This window comes from Globicephala melas, chromosome 12, assembly GCF_963455315.2.
Source record: "Globicephala melas chromosome 12, mGloMel1.2, whole genome shotgun sequence".
Classification (NCBI taxonomy): domain Eukaryota; kingdom Metazoa; phylum Chordata; class Mammalia; order Artiodactyla; family Delphinidae; genus Globicephala; species Globicephala melas.
Window position 1 is genome coordinate 69065488 of NC_083325.1, and position 22588 is coordinate 69088075.

At 50.5% G+C, this 22588-nt stretch overlaps 3 protein-coding genes across 11 annotated transcripts in view; 1 reads left to right on the top strand and 2 right to left on the bottom strand.

The window, feature by feature from the left end:
- IFT172 (intraflagellar transport 172) overlaps window positions 1–9364 on the top strand; it is a 41985-nt gene extending 32621 nt beyond the window's left edge. The window contains exons 31-48 of one of the 7 annotated variants that reach the window (XM_030858109.2): window positions 896–989; window positions 1151–1215; window positions 1408–1588; window positions 1830–1939; window positions 2061–2190; window positions 4733–4831; window positions 5038–5147; window positions 5278–5341; window positions 5430–5516; window positions 5810–5926; window positions 6517–6627; window positions 6815–6934; window positions 7681–7776; window positions 7996–8055; window positions 8131–8229; window positions 8548–8701; window positions 8907–8998; window positions 9208–9364. In XM_030858109.2, coding sequence (XP_030713969.1) covers window positions 896–989; window positions 1151–1215; window positions 1408–1588; window positions 1830–1939; window positions 2061–2190; window positions 4733–4831; window positions 5038–5147; window positions 5278–5341; window positions 5430–5516; window positions 5810–5926; window positions 6517–6627; window positions 6815–6934; window positions 7681–7776; window positions 7996–8055; window positions 8131–8229; window positions 8548–8701; window positions 8907–8998; window positions 9208–9297 — 1879 coding nt within the window. In that variant the 3' untranslated portion in view covers window positions 9298–9364. Of the gene's footprint in view, window positions 1–895; window positions 990–1150; window positions 1216–1407; window positions 1589–1829; window positions 1940–2060; window positions 2191–4732; window positions 4832–5037; window positions 5148–5277; window positions 5342–5429; window positions 5517–5809; window positions 5927–6516; window positions 6628–6814; window positions 6935–7680; window positions 8702–8906; window positions 9070–9207 lie in introns of those variants that run through there. The other 6 variants (XM_060309842.1, XM_060309839.1, XM_060309841.1 and 3 more) reach the window with 6 other exon arrangements.
- A 57-nt stretch (window positions 9365–9421) lies between these two features.
- On the bottom strand, window positions 9422–11095 carry KRTCAP3 (keratinocyte associated protein 3). 2 transcript variants are annotated; one of them, XM_030858115.2, is made up of 7 exons: window positions 10961–11095; window positions 10621–10805; window positions 10486–10545; window positions 10112–10318; window positions 9853–9987; window positions 9638–9751; window positions 9422–9515 (listed from the first exon to the last, which is right to left on the bottom strand). In XM_030858115.2, the coding sequence occupies exons 1-6, from the start codon at window positions 10989–10991 to the stop codon at window positions 9677–9679; spliced, it is 693 nt and encodes a 230-aa protein (XP_030713975.1). In that variant the 5' UTR covers window positions 10992–11095; the 3' UTR covers window positions 9422–9515; window positions 9638–9676. The 2 variants fall into 2 exon arrangements, with proteins under 2 accessions (XP_030713975.1, XP_030713974.1); XM_030858114.2 differs by having other exon boundaries at window positions 10486–10805.
- A 96-nt stretch (window positions 11096–11191) lies between these two features.
- Window positions 11192–22386, bottom strand: NRBP1 (nuclear receptor binding protein 1). 2 transcript variants are annotated; one of them, XM_060309844.2, is made up of 19 exons: window positions 22239–22386; window positions 19264–19493; window positions 18957–19079; window positions 18667–18768; window positions 18191–18280; window positions 17997–18037; window positions 17533–17627; window positions 17015–17038; window positions 15945–16028; window positions 15703–15761; window positions 15445–15543; window positions 13303–13435; window positions 12997–13102; window positions 12798–12848; window positions 12564–12699; window positions 12306–12359; window positions 12155–12218; window positions 11837–11892; window positions 11192–11751 (listed from the first exon to the last, which is right to left on the bottom strand). In XM_060309844.2, exons 2-19 carry the CDS (start codon window positions 19471–19473, stop codon window positions 11647–11649), a joined length of 1632 nt encoding a protein of 543 aa, XP_060165827.1. In that variant the 5' UTR covers window positions 19474–19493; window positions 22239–22386; the 3' UTR covers window positions 11192–11646. The 2 variants fall into 2 exon arrangements, with proteins under 2 accessions (XP_060165827.1, XP_030713972.1); XM_030858112.3 differs by lacking the exon at window positions 17015–17038 and having other exon boundaries at window positions 11197–11751.
- Between the last annotated feature and the right edge of the window lie 202 nt (window positions 22387–22588).

A 22588-nucleotide genomic window follows, 5' to 3' on the forward strand; every position in this document is an offset into this window, starting at 1 on the left:
TTTGTCTTTCTCTGTCTGACTTATCTCACTAAGCATAATACCCTCCAGGTCCATCCGTGTTGTTGGAAATGGCAAAATTTCATTTTTTATGGTTGAGTAGTATTCCATTGTATATATGTACCACATCTTCCTTATTCATTTATCTGTTGATGGACACTTAGGTTGCTTCCATATCTTGGCTGTTGTAAATAGTGCTGCTATGAACATTGGGGTGCATGTATCTTTTCTAATTAGTGTTTTTGTTTTCTTCAGATATATACCCAGGAGTGGAATTGTTGGATCATATGGTAGTTCTGTTTTTTAGTTTTTTGAGGAACCTCCATACTCTTTTCCCTATTGGCTGCACCAAATTCCATTTCCACCAACAGTGCACAAGAGTTCTGTTTTCTTCACATCCTCACCCACATTTGCTATTTGTAGACCTTTTTCGATGATAGACATTCTTACAGGTGCGAGTTGTTATCTCATTGTGGTTTTGACTTGCATTTCTCTGATGATTAAATGATTAGAGCATCTTTTCATGTTGACCATCTGTGTATCCTCTTTTGAAAAATGTCTATTCAGGTCTTCTGCCCAAAGTGAGCTTTTCTTAAGTAAATGTTAAGAACACCAGTAGTAATCCTGCATTGAGTCAGACTGCTACGGATAGTTTTACTTGTTTTGGGAAGATTATTTTTCTGCTAGTGTAGACGTGGCTCAGGAGGAGGTGGTCAGAGCACCAGGAGTCCTTCCTCCCTATCAGTGCTGTGCTCTCTGTGCTTCTCTATCATTTCATATTGATTGTCTTTCTTAATCTGTGCCTTTTCCTCCCCTCAATCCTTGCCCTCTGTTTTTCTTTTCCCCTTATAAAAGGAAGTATAGAGTAAGCAAACCTTATCTGCACCTTCCATTTCAGCTCCTTTGAATTTGCTTTTGAACTCTCTCGGCTGGCCCTCAAGCACAAAACCCCTGAGATTCATCTCAGATACGCTATGTATCTGGAGGATGAGGTATGGATGTGATTCTTCTCCATTGCTTTTGACTCTGACCACAGAGCCCTCCTTCCCCTCCCCTAGACCACTGCTGCCAGGCATTCAAACCTCCTGTCTCATGGCTGCCTGTGATGCCAATCTCTGTCTCATCATGTGTGGCTGCCTTTCTCTCCGTCTAGGGAAAATTTGAAGAGGCTGAAGCTGAATTCATCAGGGCTGGTAAACCCAAGGAAGCAGTCCTCATGTGAGTTACCCCGTAAATTCCTTAATCCTGTCCTCCCAGACTCAGCCCCAGGATCTTTCATTGTCATCTTCACCTTCATCTAAACCTAGTACCAATAAATCTTATACCCCCTCAGTGACATGGCTTTTTGCCTCTCATAGTGGAGGCTTCATTCCTATACTCAGCCTCCTCTCTGTCCTCATCTGGGAGCAGGTTTGTCCATAACCAGGATTGGGAGGCAGCTCAGCGTGTGGCTGAGGCCCACGACCCTGACAGTGTCGCTGAGGTGCTCGTGGGGCAGGCCCGGGGGGCCTTGGAGGAGAAAGACTTCCAGAAAGCAGAAGGGCTGCTGCTTCGGGCTCAGAGACCAGGCCTGGCCCTCAATTACTATAAGGTGGGTCAGCAGATTCAGGGCCATGAGGGCAGGGTGAGAGGATGTGAGAGCCCACAGAGCACTACACTGAGCCTGGTACTGAGAATGATACAGGAGGTTAACACTGGGGAGGGGAAGGAGACAAAGAGGAAGGGGAACAGAAGTTCAAGGACCTAGGGATCAGTGGGCCATGGCACCTGAGTGGCACTGGAAAGCTGTCATGCCTGCCGCTAACCATCCTGATACCTGGAAATCTGAGCAGGAGGCTGGACTATGGAGCGATGCCCTGCGGATCTGCAAGGACTACATGCCTGGCCAGCTGGAGGCACTGCAGGAGGAGTATGAGCGAGAAGCTACCAAGAAGGGGGCCAGGTATGAAGCCAGGGGACCCGGAAATGTCGGCAGGGCTGGGGGTGGATGGTCAGAAGGTGTGCACAGAATCGGCCACGCTGCCCCTCCCCATTCCTGGTCACGAGCACACTCATCTGCACAGGGGCATGGAGGGACTGGTGGAACAAGCTCGACAGTGGGAGCAGGCTGGAGAATACAGCCGTGCAGTCGACTGTTACCTCAAAGTGCGGGATGCAGGAAGCAGCAGCCTGGTGGAGAAGTGCTGGATGAAGGTGAGGCTGCCACACCTGCCTGGCCCTATGCTTCCAGGCCCCCATTCACATCCAGCATTCCTTCTCAGACATTCATCTTTTTCCTCCTGTGTCTTTTTGTTTTCAATCAGGTAGCAGGTATCTACTGAGTGCTTGCTAGATGCTAGATCCAGAACCTATGAAGGCTATAAAAAGGGATATAACATAGAACCCGGAGAGCCAGAAATTGGGGGAAGGTAGACTAACATGTGGCTCAATTAGTTAATATCGCAACTTAGTGAAGACTGAAGTGTGTGATTCAAGTAGAGTTCAGAGAAGGGTGAGATCTCTGTGGGCTGGAGTAGGGGAGCCCTTGTGAGGGAGGAGGTAGGCCTGGGATCAAAGCTGGAAGGGCAAATCCAGACCCTGGAGCTGGGCCAGATGGAGGCCATGAAAAAAGCAGAGGCCCCTCGTTTACCCAGCAGCTCCTGAGAAGAAGCCTCTAGGAGATTAAGCCAAGCTAATATGTTTCATCAATTCTACGATAGATTCTTGGTGTCTTTGAGATAGGGATACATGTACATTTTAATGATGTGCCTTAGATGCAGGGAAATATGGTATTAGGAGTTATGAAGGGGTGAGATGGATCAGCCCCTGAATACAATGTTGGTGTGCTGATGCCCCTGCAGAATTTCCCTTAGGTTTGTGAGGCCTTGTAATTGAATAGCCCCTAGAAGTTGGAGGGGAAGGAAGTAGAAAGGACTGAGGACTATTTAAGAGAGTTTAACAGGTTTTAATCAAGTATTAAGCATCTTCTGTATCTTACTCTGGGGCATTGTTTACTCGGGTCTGTTCATGACTATACCTTCTTCAGATTAGTCAGAGGGTGGCTTCCTGGATGGGAGCACTTTAAGCCTTGAAGGGTTTGGCAGGTAAAGAAAGAGAGGCAAGGGGCTTCCCCGGCGGCCCAATGGTTAAGACTCTGCCTTCCAGTGCAGTAGGTGTGGGTTCGATCCCTGGTCGGGGAACTAAGATCCCACATGCCATGGGGTGTGGCCAAAACCTTAAAAAAAAAAAAAGAAAGAAAGAAAGGCAAGAATAGGTGGGGGAAGACCAGGAGGATTAGCATAGACTATAGCTAAACTGGACCATGTGGAAATTAAAATCTGGTGAGGATGTCAGCATCACAGTGCAAACAGAGTGAACTCATGGAACACTTGGGTTTTTAGAATTACTGAGTTTTAGGGTTAGAAGAGGTCTCCAAGGTCATCTAGACCAACACTGTCCAGTAGAAATATAATGCAGGCCACAAAGGTTTAAGTTATACATGTAATTTTAAAATTTCTAGTAGCCCCACATTCAAATAAGTATAAAGAAACAGGTGAAAATAATTATATTCTGTTTAACCCAATATATCGAAACTATTATTTCAACATGCAATCAATATAAAAATTTATCAAGGTATTCTACATTCCTTTTTTCATACTAAAGTCTTTGAACATTTAAGGTTACAGCACATCGCAGTTAGGACTGGCCACATGTGACTAGTGGCTGCTGTTCTGGACAGTACAAACCTAGACTGACCGTCACTCTTTTTTTTTTTTTTAAAGATTCTATACTTTATTTTTTTTAAATTTATTTTTGGCTGCATTGAGTCTTCATTGCTGCACGCGAGCTTTCTCTAGTTGCGGCGAGCGGGGGCTACTCTTTGTTGTGGTGTGTGGGCTTCTCACTGCAGTGGCTTCTCTTGTTGCGGAGCGTGGGCTCTAGGCACGCAGGCTTAAGTAGTTGTGGCTCACGGGCTCAGTAGTTGTGGCTCGCAGGCTCAGTAGTTGTGGCGCACAGGCTTAGTTGCTTCGCAGCATGTGGGATCTTCCCGGACCAGGGCTCGAACCCATGTCCCCTGCATTGGCAGGTGGATTCTTTTTTTTTTTTTTTTTTTTTTGCGGTACGCGGGCCTCTCACTGATGCGGCCCCTCCCGCTGTGGAGCACAGGCTCCAGAGGCGAAGGCCCAGCGGCCACGGCTCACGGGCCCGTCCGCTCCACGGCATGTGGGATCTTCCCAGACAGGGGCACGAACCCGTGTCCCCTGCATCGGCAGGCGGACTCCCAACCACTGCGCCACCAGGGAAGCCCCGGCAGGCGGATTCTTAACCACTGTGCTACCAGGGAAGCCCTGACCATCACTCTTATGGGTGAAGAAACTGAAGCTCAGAAAAGCTTAAAACAAATAGTTGCAGAATGCCCTGGGCTCCGATTTTAGGGGTTCTTTCTCTGTACCATGCTACCAAGATTCTGTTTGGGACAAAGAACTTGAGAAACCAGTTTGTCAAAGGTGACAGGACCAAATGCAGTGATCTCAGACAGCGATGAGTGTCTGAAAGAGGATGAGTTGAGAGGAAGAGATAGGTCCTCTATTTAAAGGCTCTGATGGACCATGAGGCAGGATTTGCCCAAGAGGGTGGAAAGTGAGGGAGAGTGCAAGAAAGTTGGCAACTGGAGGGAATAAAACAGAGCAGGTCGAGGACCCCCCAGCAATATTTGTCTCTCCTACCCATTTCTATCTTCTGTTCAACCACTCAGGCAGCTGAACTCTCCATCAAGTTTCTACCTCCCCAACGCAGTCTGGAAGTAGTTCGGGCTGTGGGACCCCAGCTGATTGGAATTGGAAAGCACAGTGCAGTAAGTAGCGTGCTGGGACTGAATAGAAATAGATTGCACAGGGATGGGTGGAAGGGTGACACCTGCACTCAGAAAGCTGTATGAAGTGGGTCTCCTGGCAGGCATGGCATGCATTTCCGTTTCCCCAGAGTTCCCAGAGAGTTCCCAGAGGGGAGACTGGGGAGGGAGGGGAAAGATGATCTCGTCTCTGACTTTCCACTGTGCAGGCTGCAGAGCTCTATCTGAACCTGGACCTAGTCAAGGAAGCGATCGATGCTTTCATTGAGGGTGAGGAATGGAACAAGGCCAAGCGTGTGGCTAAGGAGTTAGATCCCCGGTAAGTTCATGACCCCTTCTCACTAGAAATTCTCTTTTACTTCCTTTTGTAAAGATTGGGAGAAAGTTCTCATGGGAAGGGTGTGCATCCCAGGAACATGAAGTGCAAGATCTCTGCACATTCTTCACAGGTATGAAGACTATGTGGACCAGCATTATAAAGAGTTCCTCAAGAACCAGGGCAAAGTGGACTCGGTGAGATTGGCAGAGTCAGCAGGAGGCAAGCTCAAGAGATTCTCTCTCCTTCTCCTCGTGTAACTCTGTCTTTTCAACTGATCCGTAGCTGGTGGGTGTGGATGTGGTGGCTGCTTTGGACCTATATGTGGAGCAGGGCCAGTGGGACAAGTGCATTGAAACAGCTACCAAGCAGGTACTCCTCTCTTCATCCCACTCCCAGCTCTTCTGTGTATTTTTCTGACTTCCCACCTGTCCCAGAGCTGTCTCTCTTACTTCCTCCAAAGCCCAAACCCCAGAGATCCCTAATCAGCGTCAGAGAGCTCAGTCTTCACACTCTGACAGTGGGGTCAGAGGCCTAGCTGGGCCTGGCTTGCATATGCCCTTGGCCGCCTAAACAAATCCATGGCCTCAAGTCACCACCCCACCCTCACTGCTTGGTCTTACTGACCCCAACCTCCCCTTGCTTTTCCTGCACCCCTGGAACAGAACTACAAGATTCTGCACAAGTACGTGGCTTTGTATGCGACTCACCTGATCCGAGAGGGTGGCTGTGCCCAGGCACTGGCCCTGTATGTGCAACACGGAGCCCCTGCTAACCCACAGGTATCAGCCAGCTCCTTGGGGTGAACGTTTCCTCAAGGAAATTCTTACCTTCTCCTCAAGAACCACTCACGCCCTCAGGATCTGTCTTCTCAAAGGATTCTTTCATTAGAGATCATCGTCCCCAGAGACTCCACCCAGCCTCTTCAGGAATGTACAGCCTCTCTAGAGGATTTACCCTTGGAAGGAACACCCAACAACCTCCCCGTGCTCTTAGCTAACACGCAGGGAACAGTCTTTCAGAGATGACCCGCACACACCTCTAGGGCCTTCCTAACTTCCTCCAGAGCGAGCACCGCTCTCCTATCTGAGCATCACAGCTCTCCGGACACTGTCACCCCGTTAACAATGTGACTGCACATTCACAGTCCCACATTTGCCCACACCCACAGAGCGCCAGATAGGAAGAAATCGCTTTTTCTTGCCCTTCTTCTTCCTCTTCTCTTAAAATAACACCTTCTCCAGCAGCGTCCCATAGCTCCTCCGCATGCGCGCGCGTTTACAGCTGGTTTTCCTCTTTGGCCCCACTTCCCCTGACTTTCTCTTCTAGTTGTGCTCTTCTCACTCAGCTCTCCTTCCCCCTCCACCTCCAGAACTTCAACATCTACAGAAGGATCTTCACTGACATGGTGAGCTCCCCTGGGACCAACAGTGCCGAGGCCTATCACAACTGGGCTGACCTTCGGGACGTCCTCTTCAACCTGGTGAGGAAGTCGGGTGGACAGCTCAGACAGGCTACTCCGCCTGTCCCTGTCCTCGTCTTTTCTTTCACGCACATAAACCTTCACCCTCAGACTCTACCTTCCTCTGTCCAGGTGGCCATCAGTTGACCACTCTGGCCCTGGCACTCCTCTGACCCCTGACCCAGGTTGTGCACTCTCCCTGCTCTAGTGTGAAAACTTGGTGAAGTCCAGTGAGGCAAACTCTCCAGCCCATGAGGAGTTCGAGACCATGCTGCTGATCGCTCATTACTATGCCACTCGCTCTGCGGCCCAGAGCATCAAACAGCTGGTGAGACAGAGTGGGGAGGAGCTCTCAGTCTTACAGACACATCTTCAAATGTGTGAAGTTGAATGAATTCAAGTTCTGGACGGTCTCAAGCTTGGCCCACTGCTCTCCTAGTTTCTCTTTACCCTTGCTGAGATGGTTTTCTTTGTATTCCTCTGACCTTCTTAGGGCTCTGTGCCCACACAGCTCCAGCCTCATTACGCTCAAACATTCAAATTCCATGATTTCTGCATTGACCTCTTATAATATATACATACCTTTGGCTTATCCATGATAGTATATTGTATATTTATTTCCTGGAGTTGGACAATAGAATTCTAGAGGTGGGAGGAAATTTAGAAATAACCTAGGTCCAGTTCTCTTGCGCAGATGAAAAAACAACTAAGACCCAGGGGCTTCCCTGGTGGCGCAGCGGTTGAGAGTCCACTTGCCGCTGCAGGGGACACGGGTTCGTGCCCTGGTCCAGGAAGATCCCACATGCCGCGGAGCGGCTAGGCCCGTGAACCATGGCCGCTGAGCCTGTGCGTCCGGAGCCTGTGCTCCGCAACGGGAGAGGCCACAACAGTGAGAGGCCCGCGTACCGCAAAAAAAAAAAAACCAAAAACTAAGACCCAGAACTGCATGACCCAGAGCAATTTGATATTGACTGTTGGTCTTCTGGTTCTATGGCTGCCTTAGTTATAAGATCATTGGTCTGGCAGCTCAGTCACATAGTGCCAGGATCATAGTGCTTTGACTTTAATCCATAGGAAACTGTGGCTGCCAGGCTTTCTGTTTCACTCTTACGTCACACCCAGCTACTACCTGCAGACAAGGCCTTCTATGAAGCAGGCATTGCTGCCAAGGTGAGCAATGGGGCCAAGCAAGGGCGGGGCCCAGGAGAGAAGGAAATCAAAAGTTGCAAAGTAGGAAATCCCAGCTGCTCAGGTAGAGCAGAGCTGAGCGTGGGGCTGACGTTATGGAGGAGGTCATTTTCCTGTATCTTCCTGGGTTCTCCCCCTGCATCCTGGAGAAACAGCCACGCCCATCTGCTCACTCCCACTTGCACCTTTTCTCTGGTGCAGGCAGTTGGCTGGGAGAACATGGCCTTCATCTTCCTCAACCGCTTTTTGGATCTGACCGATGTGAGTAGGGCAGTTGTGCCCAGAGGTTGGGAGGTTTTCCCTGTGCCTATCTCATGGCTGCCCACTCTGCCGCAGGCAATTGAAGAAGGGACTCTGGATGCCCTTGACCACTCTGACTTTCAGGATACAGACATTCCCTTTGAGGTGCCACTCCCAGCCAAGCAGCACGTCCCGGTAAGGGCACAGGATTGGAGAACAGGAGGCCTCAGGAGTGTGAGTGCACTAGAAAGGGAGGCCACTTTAGGATGGTCCTCCCAACACTTTGTAATGACATCAGTCAGCAAAGTCTCTGGAAGGGCCTCAGCCCTCACTGTTCGTTCAGTGAAAGTAGAAGCAGAGGAAAAAGCTAAGGCTGTGACTGTGACCGCCAATCCAAGGAGGATCGTTTGTGGGTGAAAGGTGGCACACAGGATGACGGCTCAGCAAACCCTCTACCCACCACCTTCCACTTGCCCTGCCCTGCCCTGCGTGAAGCTGCTCTGTCCTTCCCAGGAGGCTCAGAGAGAAGAGGTTCGAGACTGGGTGCTCACAATCTCAATGGACCAGCGGTTGGAGCAGGTTCTACCTCGGGATGAGCGCGGTGTCTATGAGGCTTCCCTGGTGGCGGCCAGCACTGGAGTTCGGGCACTGCCCTGCCTCATTACAGGTACAGAACCCTACAGCACCCCATATTCTGTGGTGGGTGGAAAGGAGGGAAAAACAGCAGGATCAAGAAACTGTTTTACTGTGATTCAGTAAAGGATGCAGAAGACAAGAACATCCTACTTTCTACCCCTAAATTGCTCTTCATTCTTCCCCCTCAATCCATCGCAAACTCCAGTTCATCTTTTTTTCTCCCCCCACCCCTCCAGGATACCCCATTCTGAGGAACAAAATTGAATTTAAGCGGCCAGGGAAGGCAGCTAACAAGGACAACTGGAATAAGTTCCTTATGGCCATCAAGGTTAGAGAGGAAGGCTTGAGAGATGGGGGTAGAGAGAACAGCGCTGAAGAACCCACCAGCAGCCGTGCAGGGTAGGGGAGGTGGTGTCAAGAGGGCAGGTGCAGGCCTGAACCCTGCTCCCCACACTGAGATGGAACAAGTTTTCTTTGTATCAGGAATGTTTTTCCCAGCGCTGCTGAGTTCCCCTCATGCTCTCTGTTTCCTCACAGACCTCCCACAGCCCTGTGTGCCAAGACGTACTGAAGTTCATCAGTCAGTGGTGCGGGGGACTGCCCAGCACCAGCTTCTCCTTTCAGTAACTGGTAGAGTTAGTAGGTTCCATCCCTCATTAAAGTCTTGTAAGTAACTGAGACCACTGTATTCTTTGATCAAGTTCACGCCCAACACTAGCCCAGCGCCCCTTTCCCCCAAAAGGAATCATAATCAAGTAGAAGTTCTTTTATTACAACTGTTATTATATAAACATATCCTAAGGGTCAGTGGAAGATCCTTGTGGACTGAGCCTCCGGATCAGCACCTGCTTGACAGAAGGAAGAGCCTGCGTCAGAGGGCAAGCAGCATAGCAAAGGACCCAACCCAGTTCTAAGAGTGGTCCCTGCCACCACCCTTTCCCAGGCCACAATCCTCCTGGCCCATTACCTGTCCCTAAACCCAACTTTTCTGTGATATCCGGATTTCTCAAGTTTGATCCAGTAGGTGCTCATTTTCCTGCCTCTTACATTTAGGAAGTTCAAGCTCTGTCAGTTCCTCCAGCTACAGAAGAGGGTGGGGTTAGTACTCCAGCCCTGTATATAATTCAGCATCTTTACAACACATTCTGTGTTGAATGAACCCTTCCTGTGCATCTTCCTTACCTGCTCCTGTAGCCCTTCCTTCCTACAGGGCCCAACCCCACGTAGGGTGAGCGCAGCCACACAGCAGTAACCAGATAGAGCAGCCTCAGCTACAGACATGAGCAAAGAAGGGATCCAGAGAGCCAAGGCTGTATCCTAAAAGGTGAAGGAAGAGGGGGGAGGCTAGAGGAAGCAGGGCAGGAGTGGCAAGTAGGGGCGATTAAAGGGCAGGACCAAGGCTTTGTGGACCGCGAAAAGGCTGGGAAGAGAATGGACTCACATAGATTCTTGTGGGGTCAAAGGGGCAGTCATTGTGTCCAGACCCCTGGTCCAGTGGTAACAAAGGATCCAGCAGTCCTGGATGGCAGTCAGCAATAAGACGGCGGCCGCCGTTGGCCACAGTGAATGACACAGCAAGGAGGAGGCCCAGGGAGCAGGCAGCAGACAAGAGAAGGTTCACCAGAGCTAGTGCCAGCAGGGCCCAGTGCTGGCAGGGGCAGAAGGTCAAGGTGAGCAGCCTGGGGGTGGCTGCCTCTCCCACTGACACCTAGGTTACTCCATCTGGGGCTCCTCCTCCCACCAGAGATGAAGCTGAGCCAGCCCCCATTTCCCTGACTCCTGGCCTCCTCATTAAAGCTCCAGAAATCCCCTCACCAGTCGTGGGCGAAGAAGGTTCCTGGATGCCAAAAGGGCCACAAGTCCCACGGAAACGCTCTGGAAGAAACAAAACCTGAGGCCCGCGCCGCTCTCCAGCGCCAACCGCCCGCCCCACGGCCCGGCCCCGCTCACCAGCAGCCCGGAGCCCACGGAGATGACATTGGCGGTGGTGTACTCCGAGGTGACGGCGCCGCGGGGATTGGCCACGTGCCGCAGGACGGTGCCATGCAGCACGGCCCCCAGCAGCAGGTTCACGTGGCCCACCAGCAACAGCGCCAGGCCCACGTGCATGAGCCGCCGGGGCCCCCTGGCCGCGTCTGCAAAGCACGGGGGGAGGGGCAGGCCTGAGCGGGAGAGGAGACGGCCGAGTCGGCGTAGGCCCCTCGCTGCCGCCCCCAGTAGGCCACGGGGCGTAGGGCGGGTCCAGGGTGGGCGCTCAGGGGAGAACGCGACCAGAGGGGCCAGAAATTACCGAAAACGCAGAGGCGGCAGCGGCACTTCATCGGTTCCTCAGCGCTGGCCGGCCGCGGGGCAGCTCTACCTGCCCTGGCCCCGCCCTCGCTCCCCGGCCAGTTCCGCTCTCCCTGAGCACCTGCAGCCCAACCTCCGCGCCGCCTGGCGGGAGAGGCAGGCGCGCGCGCCCACACACACCCACACCCATTCTCACACACACAGACACCCACCCACACCCACACACCCACACGACGCGCGTAGCAAAAAGTAGACTTTTATTACAGCAGCAACTGAGGCGAATCGAATGGCCCCCCGGGGCCACCCCTGCAGCACCACCCTTCTCTCCCGCCCCGTCCGCCCCAGCGGGATTGTAGAATTCAGCTCCCAGCGCCCGTGGGCTTCCTTTCCACACAGGCTGGGCGGGAGCCAGCAGATCAGCTACTAGCCCCCGACTAGAAGGCGGCTGCTGAGAAGGCCCAGGCCCACGTCTGTGCAAAACAAGTAAACAAAGTGCAGAGGGATGGAAGAGAAGGGGAGGGGTGGGTAGGGTGATGCTCAGAACCGGGGAGCCCCAAAGCCCTCCTGAATAATAAAGGAGAGAGGGGCTTCACAGGGTAATACTGTCTGGGGGGAAGGGGCAGGAAGGCTGTAGCACATGTCGTAGCACAGCCACAGCTCAGATTAGGGGCTGGGCCCGAGTGAGCTCTAAGAGGAGACGGTGACAGCGGCTGAGTTGAGGGTGCTGTTCCTGGCAAAATTGAACTTGCTCAGGGTCTCCTCCAGCAGAGAAGTCAGTCGCGTCTGGTCCGCCTAAAGGGGAGGAGCTCAGTGAGACCAGGCGGAGGAGAGCGGGGGCAGCCGGGGCAGCGGGGGCGGCAGGAGGCAGAAACCTCACCTCGCTAATGAAGCCCAGCTGCACCAGCTCCGCCGCCAACTCGGGGATGTTCTCATCTGACAGAGAAACAGGAGAGGGTGAGTACAGTACAGCAGCGAGGGGCACAGGGCCCTTGGAACAGCCCCAGTCAGGTGACCCTGGCTGGGAAAGAATGACACAAGCAAAACTGTCAGATCCACCCTCCAATTTTAGGGGCGACGATATTCATTCTATGTGAGTCAATGTGTTACTGCCCTGTCACCTTACCCACCCCTGAATATGTCCCTCACAGATAAGGCTCATAGACTCTCCATCCTCTGAGGGAAAGGAGAGACTCACTTGGCATCAGGTCACAGCTCAGGTGCCGGTTCAGTTTGTCCTCCAGCTTCAGCAGAAGCGTCAGCTGGAGAGTAGGACAGTCAGAAAATGAGGCTCCCCTTCCCCACCCTCTGGCCACCCAGCCCTATGCAGCCCTGGCCCTGAGCCTTACATGGTGTTTGACGCCCTCCTCCACCGACTCGATGTTGCACTGCATCAGCACCACCTAGGGAGAGGGGACAGAGAGGGTCACTAGAGTAGGGACCAGTGAGCAAAAAACCCCCAAGAGCTGGAAGCCTTTCCAGCCCACGGGACATGAACGCCAGGGAGCAGAAACACATTCTTCTCTCTAAAGGACAAAGCCTTATCTGAGATGTCCTCTCTCCCTTCCACCACGACCACAGACACAGCCACACCCACACAGCCCCACCTTGCGGGTCTCCACCTCAGCGGGTTCAGGTGTTGGAGTCTTGACAGAAGGCGGCACCACAGGTGATGTCACCTCCTCCTGCTGTGGCTGCTGGGGCCGAGGCAGCCCAAAGGCCGTCAGGGGGTAGATCCCGTTCCTAAGTGGAGATCAGACAGGTCGCATGGGCTCCGTGGATGTCTTAGGACACCCACCCCTGCCTCCTCAAGGAAGCTTTTTTTCTCATTCTTCTCTCACCTGACATCTTCAAGGAATTTATCCAGTTCCAGAGCTGGTGACTGAGAGTACCTGGAGAAGAAAAGAGAAGGAAGATGGAAGGAAGGAAACGGGCAAAAACAGCAGATTCGACCACTCCCAGAGAATGGACAGTTGACAGAAACCTCAGGGTGGGAATGACCAATCTGTCCCTTTCAGAACCTCTCAGTTAGTTACTCACAACGTCTGAACTGGTTCTCTTCCTGGTCCTGCAGGGATTTCAGCCAGTACAGCACTGGTATCCATGTTTTTGGTGATCTCCTCCAGAGCATTCTCTGGGATCATGTCTGGAGGGCATGATGGAATGGGAAGTTATGGAAGGATAGTTCAGATTAATATCACAGAAGGCACAAGGGGTCCTGGGGGAGGGTGGGGGAGGAACGGAAAGAATCCCTTTGGAAGTAGAAGAGGAAAGGAAACATGCCAGTGAGAGTTACAAGGCTCCAGAATGGAAAAACAAATTCCTAGGAGGGTCAAGAGGACTCACGCTGGTGTCCCACAATGCAGTGGGCAGCAAGGAGTTTGAGCGAGGGCACTTCAAACAGTGCTGGGTGGAAGAGAAGTTCTCTGGCTGTTGGTCTGCGAGCGGGTTCAGACTGCAGGCACTTTTGAATGAACTCCTAGAAAGGGGAACAAGGGAGTGGAGCAGGCATCTGGCAAGCACTCCACTGTGTTCGTCTCTCTCTCTCTCACATTGTATCTAGTACAAGGCTCTGTGCATACTAGGTGCTCAGCACTGGCTGAGGGAACAAATTGCTAATGTTTATGAAAGGACTTCGAAAACTGTAAGGTATTATATGAAAGGTATCATTCACTGTCTTTCTGGTTTTCATTATTTTTCTGCTCCCCAATCGCAAGCTTTTTTTCTTTACTGTTCAAACTTATGATTTCTTTTTTCTTATTTTCTATCTCTCTGCTTTATTAGCCCACTCACTGCCTACCTTCTCCAACCCTCACCAAATTTACCTCTCTCTTACCAAACTCACCCACTGTGGTCAATAATAGTTACCATCTTTTTATTTCCCAAGCCTACCACCACAATTTCCTTTGTCCACTACATCATTTATTAAATTCACTGGATTTCCCCATGCTCCCTCTAACCCCACAGGTCCCATGACAGTTAACCTGCTCTCCTCCTTTCAATCTGGAAGGCCAACAAGGCCATATACCTAATCTCTTACTTGAACAGCCCACCCTGACACTGAACCAGAAACTTATTCCACACTAGCCTCAAGACTTCCCACTAATCTTCCTTCTCTTCTCTCTTCCCCCACCCTTTTTATTGAATTTTTGAATTTTATTTTATTTTTTTATACAGCAGGTTCTTATTAGTTATCCATTTTACACATATTATCCTCCTCCCTTTTATAAGCATCTAATGAGTTACAAACTAACCTTGTTTGGACCTTCCTGTCCAGACCCTACTTACTATAGTCTACTTCCTGATTCATAACCCCTATATCCTTTTTTTTTTTAAATTTTTCCATTTTTTGTTTTGTGCTTTATTTGGTTGTGCCAGGTCTTAGTTGCGGCATGTGAACTCCTAGTTGCGGCATGCATGTGGGATCTAGTTCCCTGACCAGGGATCGAACCTGGGCCCCCTGCATTGGGAGCACAGAATCTTAACCACTGTGCCACCAGGGAAGTCCCGCCCTATATCCTTTAAATCTTCGCTCATTTATTTCAGGGCACTTTCCCTAACTAAAACTATATAAATATAAAACCCCAAATAACTGGTTTGAGTAATTCAAACTGATTGATTTGTTCAAAAATATCAAGATGGTTGGGACTTCCCTGGTGGTCCAGTGGCTAAGGCTCCGCGCTCCCAATGCAGGGAGCCCGGGTTTGATCGCTGGTCAGGGAACTAGATCCCACAGGCCACAACTAAGAGTTCGCGTGCCGCAACTAAAGATCCCGCATGACGCAACAAAGATCCTGCAAGCAGCAATGAAGATTCCCACGTGCCGAAACTAAGACCCGGCACAGCCAAATAAATAAATAATAAATAAATAAATAAACAAAAGGGTGTGTGCCAATAATGGTCATGCCTGTATGAAAGAAAAATACATACCAAGATGGTTGTCTGAGAGTGTATACCAATTACCTGAGGTAACCATCAAAGTAGTTTGCCTCCACATAGACAAACCTAAGTTAACACACAAACTTTAGTCCCAATATTACCCATCTTCTTTTTTTTTTTTTTTTTTTTTGCGGTACGCGGGCCTCTCACTGTTGTGGCCTCTCCTGTTGCGGAGCACAGGCTCCGGACACGCAGGCTCAGCGGCCATGGCTCACGGGCCCAGCCACTCCGCGGCATGTGGGATCCTCCCAGACCGGGGCACGAACCCGCGTCCCCTGCATTGGCAGGCGGACTCCCAACCACTGCGCCACCAGGGAAGCCCCCCAATATTACCCATCTTAAACCCCTAACCTGTGAGAGAGAGAATGTGTGTGTGTGTGTGTATGTGTATACCAAAAACACCTAGGGAAATGTTCACTACTTTGAGTGCCCTTTCTGCTTTATGTTTTCTTACTCTTAGAAGAGAGCATATTCCCAGTAGGTAAAAGGAAGAAAAATCTGAAGACATTTCAAAGTCTGTTAAGGAGGAGTGATCCTGAAGATTCTTACCCTCTGTAATGGGTCTTCTAGAAGCTGAATGGCACTGCTGATGGCTTCCTGTGGCACATATGAGGACTCTCCATTGCCCTGAATCTCTAGCACTGCCATCTGCGGTGAGGAGTAATAAAAAGGAAAAATAGAGACCTAAGAACCTCAGTGCTCCCACAATCACTCCCTCAAGACCAGTACCTTACTTGTCAACCCTCCATTTCCCTTCTATCTTCTAATTTGACTCCTTTCCACTACCCACCCTTCTGGTCTCCTCACCTCCAGTGCACACATGCCAAAGGAGTAGATGTCTACTGCCGTTGTCACATTAGTGACTTCTAGGGAAAACAGAGAAGCTTTGGTGAATCAGAGGATCCGGGCAGGGCATGGCAGATGTGTCTTAACTTTTTGCATGCCAGTAGAGAAGGACGAAAGTTTCAGTTATGTTACCTCCGACCCTCAGGTTGTAAAGTGGAAAACCTGGGGTATGGGCACAGGGCAGAGAAACTGGGATGCCTCACCTCCATATTCTGGTGCAAAGAAGTGGAGATTCTTCTGTTCTTCCCGACAAGTCTTCACATGATTGTTGATAGTGTCAGGAGCCACTGGGAGTAGGGGAGATACCCACAATCTGACCACCATCAACAAAGCACAGCCTAACTCCAGAGAGAGGCCCCCAAAAGACAAATTCTCTCCTGAAGTCTCTAACCCTCAACAGGCGCAAACCTATCCCTTTCCCATCATGAACTCCAGACTAAACATGAACACCACCTATCTCCCCTTTCTCAGGTCTACTGCTTCTCATCTAAGGTCCCTAACTCAGTAGCAGCAAAGGCTCCACACTAAACTAACAGGTACACAGGGGCTTTGGGCTGGCAAGGAAAAACACAGTCTAAGGAAAAACCCACTTGTGACCTGCTTACCTTCCCCAAAGCCCAGGTACACCTAACCCCAGATCACATGAAAACGTTTGGTCTAGTTCTTTCATCCACCCTGCAAACAATGTAAAAACACAGGCAGCCCTTCCTAATCTGTAGCAATTAAGAGACCTCAGAAACTTGGATGAAGATGGATAAGAAGGATTAACATACAACCAAGTAGACAGCCTCCTTCTTACCCACCTTTACTGACTGAAACTCAAAAACAGCTCAAAACTGAACCAATACCCTTAAATCAGTTTCACTTGTAATCCACAAAAATTTTTAGACCCCTGCTCTACTCTCTTATTCCTCAACATTGCCTGCCACAGAGCTGAACGAGGAACCAGGGCCAGGCCCAATTTGGACTCACTCGGATCATAAACAATGACTACAAGTCACAGAGAGTCTGGGAGCACAGTATGACTTAGGGAACCAGCCTGATGATGAGGGCGATTAAGAATCCTGGATGTGGATTCAGCCAGGCAGAATCCACAGGAAACAAGCAGGTTATGGAAAAGCAAGCATGGGGAGGGCTGGTAGCACAGAAGCCAAGCAGGCATAATTAGGCAGGGGAACGGTGTTTGCTCCCACGACTGCATGCACTGGGCAGCCGCAAAGGGGAGCAGAGGAAGCACAAACAGCGCCCCAAGTAGGGCAGAGGGAGCTCTCACCATTAGCAAAAATCCTATGAAAGACTGTTGGGAACAGAGCAGCCCGTAAGCGGGAGGGAGGAAAACAGAGAAAAGTTGTGAGCGATGGAGCAGCCAAGCCCCAGACAAATGGACACACAAACAACACACAGACACGGCACACAGAAATGTTAAACACTGCACACGTATACACAGCAAATGAAAGCACTCACAGCAGGCACAGCCTGGAACCTCCTTTGGTAGGGTCTGGCCCCAGGGGCTCAAATCATACCTTACACCCAACCCTTGCCCTTTCCCAACCTCCTGTCAAGATCTCTGTATTAACCCCAGTTTCCCTCCAAAAAGGTACAAGATTAGACCCTACACCTTCTCCACTAATTGACTGGCCTCTCTCTATAAATTACCCCTAGTAAGGTCCTTTCTCTTATCAGCAGCCCACACCTCAAACTTTGCTCTGTCTTCCCCCATTCCTTTCATCTTACCCCCATGGTTCCCAAATTCCCGAGGCTCCCCTGCCCAGAACCTCTCCCTCCCCTCACCAGAGCCAATCTTGATGAGTCCGTTGTGCTGGATGAAGATGGTGTCACAGGTCAGGTTCCCATGGATGATGGGGGGGTCACAGGAGTGCAGGTAGCTGTGGGGGCACTGGGCTGTTAGAGGGGCCACTGGGAAATTAGGGCAGGGGGATCCCAAGGGCTAAGAGGAGCAAGGGCCTGCTCTCCTGCTGGTCACCACAAAGATAATACCCACACTCTGAATCTCCATTATGCCTGATGAGTTAAATAGCTGGATAAGCGCTAGGAGAAAGAAGTGGAAGACAGCATCGTGGTCAACGCATTAGGATGAACCCTTTAAAAGACCGATAGGGGCCTAATCTTGAAGTATATGACTCAAAGAAAGTGGGGAGAGGCAGAAAAGAACGGCAGAGTAGTGCCCTGAAATCTGTTTGGAGGAACTAAATCAGGAATAAATATGGGAAAGACACTAACCAGATCCTACTTACCTTAGGGCAGAGAGGATTTGTGTGCACCAACGCTTCCAAGCCTGGAACAGAGTTTGATCCAAGGGTCAGCAGTAATCCCCTCTCTTAACCCTCCAACCAGTTCCCTCCATTCCATCCTGATCAGCTTCATAATTAACATAATCTTTTTTAAACCTCCAAACCAGCCTAAAGCTTTTTCTGCTCTCCCTCCATACCTTTTCATTCATAGTCTTGTGGTTCTTTTTGGTCTTCTTCAGAAATTGCTTAAGACTCCCAGATGACATGTATTCTGTGATAAAAATGACCTGGAGAGGCAAAGCACACAAATAAAGCCTTATAGTAGAAATGATCCCTTACCTAGGTAACACATATACAACATATACATAAAATTTGGAAGCCTGGTGTTTTTCTTAATGAAGTATCTCTCTTTCGTTCTTTGCTTCACTTCCTTAGATTTAATAGGGCAATGAAAACTGCTGAGCAATATGAGCTACGGGAAGGAAGAAACAAAAATTCACTGATTTCTGTCCCGACTATAACCAGACAAAAGGCACAGGTGGTGGTCATAGCCCTACTCTCATCTCAACAGCAGCTGATTCCAGCTCTGTTTCAAAACTATCTTTTTCTGAATATAGAATGAACAGTAAGTGTAGCTAGTCTCTTTGCAGTAAGCTCAGGAAAAAGTTCTTACCCTGGCCTTGTTCTCTTTAATGTCAGCCCAATACTTGTGAAACTTGACAATGTTGAGATGTTCCAACTGAATCAGATTATCAAACACAGCACGGACCTTTTCCTGGAAGCAGGGGAGACATTGGGATAACAGGGTTCAGAAAGCATTATCATCCTAAAAAGCCATTCCCTATCCCCCCTAGAAATGATCTAACCCCAATGTACTCTTCTCATAGTAGCTTCCCAACCCCAATTCCTCTTTACACCAGCATTCTAACATCCCACAGGCTGCATTCTTTCACCATTACTTACCTCCTGCAGCTTGTAGTTCTTTCGCTCAGAGAACTGTACCTCATTCCACACAACCTCTACACCCTCCTCTGTATCCATGGCCAGGTATGCACTGTCAATACCCGGTACATTCCGCTGATTCACCTGAGAAGAAATTCAAATGAAAGGGAATTAAAGTTACCACACAAAGTCTCTATTTTAATACTCCGTACGATCATCTTCTCCCAGGCTCTGACCTGTTAAAGTTTGGTCTGCCCCGCTGAGACTCTGCCCCTCCACTTTTTACCTCTTAGTTTCACTCTCTAGAGTAACACTACTACTACCTCACCTCTTCTCGCCTCTTCTGCCAGCGCCCACAGGGTGACTCTTCCAAGATCTCAGACTCATCTTCACTTTCCTCTTCTTCCTCTGGGGAAGCTGCTGAGGTTGTGGAGGTCACAGGAGGTGACACTGACGTCAGGCCAGGAGCTGAGGATGAGGATTCTACCTTTGGGTCTGAGCCACTGCTGAGTACTGTCTGGGACTCCCCCTCCGACATGCTGGAACAAACACTCAGGCCTGCATTGGTTGGAGCAAGGGTGATGGGAGAAGGCAGAGAGGGTTAGGATAGAGTCTATAAAGATTCCATCCTAATAACCTAATCTGGGGTTAAAAAGAAAACAAAACATGTACCTCCCTTGTTTCCTTTAAATCCAAAATCAGAATTAGTCCTGTATGAACCCTAAACATTAACTACTCTCCTAGTCTAGAGAAGGGGAGCTATCTTGGTTGAAGATGACTCACCCAGGTCAGTGAGCAACTGAAGTATATTTTAAGCTAAAGAATATGCTGCTATGCTTAATTATGTTAATAAACATATTTTATCACTTAAAAAAAAATGACTCACCCAGGAGTGGCAAGCACAAGATTTACGGTAGTACAACCCGTGTTTAGTAAGGTCCAAATGAACAGCAAAATCAGGGGCCTCATTCCTTCTCAGCAAACACTTACCCGATAGCCTTCTCTGTGAATCCTCACCTACCTCTTGCACTGTGCTCAAGAACCAAGGTACATGGGCACTATTCGGAACAGATGACTCCAGACCCCCAAATGTTCCACTGAACCAGCTCTAGATCTAGAGCTGTAGCACTCTCAACCGATTTATTCAGCTGAAACAATCAGCTGATTTATTCTACTTGAACTCATCTTGGCATTCACTGTCCATCTCTCCTATGCACAGAACGAGCCTGCCAGTCCATGATGAGGCTACCCTTGGGCCAGGTGACTGGCAGTGGCTAGTGACTTCATCCCTGATGACCTCACCCTCCCTGTGATGTGAGTGTGGCAAATGGGTGGGTATTAGCAACACTTTTTTTTTCATTCACTCATTCAACAAATGTTTATTAAGCACTTACTGCGGGCCAAGCACTGAGCTAGGTGCTTGAGATACAATAGTGAACAAAATAAATAAGATGCCCACACTCATAAAGCCGCAAATTTAAGGCAGAGCTAAGACTTTAAGCTTCCAGTTTTCATTTCATTCACATGGCTCAAAGCCTCCATCCTCTGACATAGGTATTCCTTTCAAGTACAAATAACTCAAGACACAGCCATTATAGGAAAAAGCACTATACAGTATAACATTTTATACTAACTAGTGTATAGTATTATACATTGACATGGCTACTTAAAGAAAAAGAATCCTCAAAAGCTAAATGTCACTAACTTAAGAATCACAGGACAATCCCTGAATGTTATCCCATATCTCTAAGAACGAAGGCCGTGAAGGAGTTGGAATCTGATGTGTGCTGGGCTCAAGGGAGTGCTCGCCAGGATGAAAATGATACCCTGTAAAGTACATTTGCTCCAGTAAGTCAGTTCAAAATACACAGGCTTCTGATCAACGCCAACCTTCTGAAAAGCCCTCATTTCTTTTTAGAACTCTCAGATGCCCCCTTCTGCCCATCTCTGCCCCCAACCTACACTGTGTTTAACCCAAGCCAGGAGATTTTATTAGATGACATTCCAGTAAATATCAGAGGGCAAACAAAGCACTACAGAGAAAATCTGGCAAGATGTCATTTCGCCTATGTTTTTTTCTCGGTCCTTGCCTAGCATAGATTTCAATCAACCAGTCTTAGTAATCTACCTGAAAAGTAGCTTAAAAAAAATGGTAAGAAAGTTCATATGGGTTACTTTATTTATAGAATGCATCCTTAATCTGAACAGCTAAGTAAAGTTTCCAGCTACATTATAAGAAATACCAGTGGAATTCTAATACAGGAAGCCTGTAGCCAATGGGCTCTAAAGAAATTTCTGGACCCAGGGCACAATTAATCCACAGCAGGGCACCGCAAGAGAGGGCAAACCTTCACCAGTCATAGACGCTCTTCGAATGTGCTTGTCTTCTCCCTCCCCAATCTCTCCCCCTCCCCACCGTAGGCAAAATGAAGGCAATGCCCAAGATCCCCCAGCACTCCCCCTGCTGATGGCAACACTGGAGTTTTTGTCTCAGGGTCGGTCGTTCAGAGGTTTAAATGAGATCACATATGGAAAAGGCCATTGACGCCCCTCAAGGGAATCTCCTCGCCACCCCGAGATGCCTAGTGTTCACTTCCGTGCAGTGTAGGTAAATCGTTGCAAAGTTTTCTCCTGCAAAGTTTTTCATTTTGGGGGCTGCAGCTTCTCAGCATTTCAACTCCTCAGCAACAGCTCACAGGCCTCTCGCCCGCCCTCACCTTCAGCGGACCAAAGAAGGCCTGAGACCTGCAGAACAAGCAAGCTCGGGGAGGAATTTCACACTCCAACAGGTCGCCTAGCCCGCTGTCAGCGAGGGACCGTCGGGCCCCGGGGCCGGCCCTGCAGCGAGCCGCAGCCACCTCACCAAAGGCCAGCCCCGCGGCGCAGTCAGGGGCGCAGGCCACGCCCCCGCGCAGTCGGCGCGCCGACCCCGCGAGCAGGCGCGGCCCCGACGCTGCGCTTCCGCAGGCCGCCGGGCCCGCGACCGCCGCCCCCGCCCCCGCCCCCGCCGCCGGCCCCGCCTCTCGTCAGCCCGAGTTCGACATGAACGCCGGGGCCTCTCGCCCCGCGCCCGCAGAATTCCGGGCGCTGCCGCCGCCGCTCGGGGACGGTCGGGGAGGGCCGAGCAGGGACTGTGGGGCCGAGGTGTACTCTCGGCTCCGGCGGGCCGGGCCTTGGCTGTCGAGTGAGCAGGGCCACCTCCAGACACCCGCCTGCCGGGGTCCCACCGTCCTGGCCGCGGAGGCCGACCCTCTCGTCCTTTAGCCGAAACCTTCCCTCCCTCTCAGTCCCCTCAGCGCTCACCTCCCGACTCCGCTCCCCGCAGCCTGCGCTTCAGCTCCAGCTCGGGTTCCGGGGCCCCGGATCAGAAAGACTCGCTCACAGCTGCGCTCCGCGGCGCAACCGAACTGCCGGCCCCGCCTTCGCGGCGTCCGGACCAACAGATGGGCGGTGCCGCAGTGCCGTTGGGTTTCCATTGGACAGGGCGGCCAGGGTGGGCGGTGCCCCGGGCAGACGGTCGCTCGCAGGGGTAGTCTTCAACCCGGTTTCCTCCCCTAGAGCCTGTCCGGCTGAGACCTCTTGGAGGGTTCGGTGTTTTCGGTCTCAACTGGGGCCTGTCTCTCTGTCCACCCCTCTGTCCGGTCCTGGTGCCC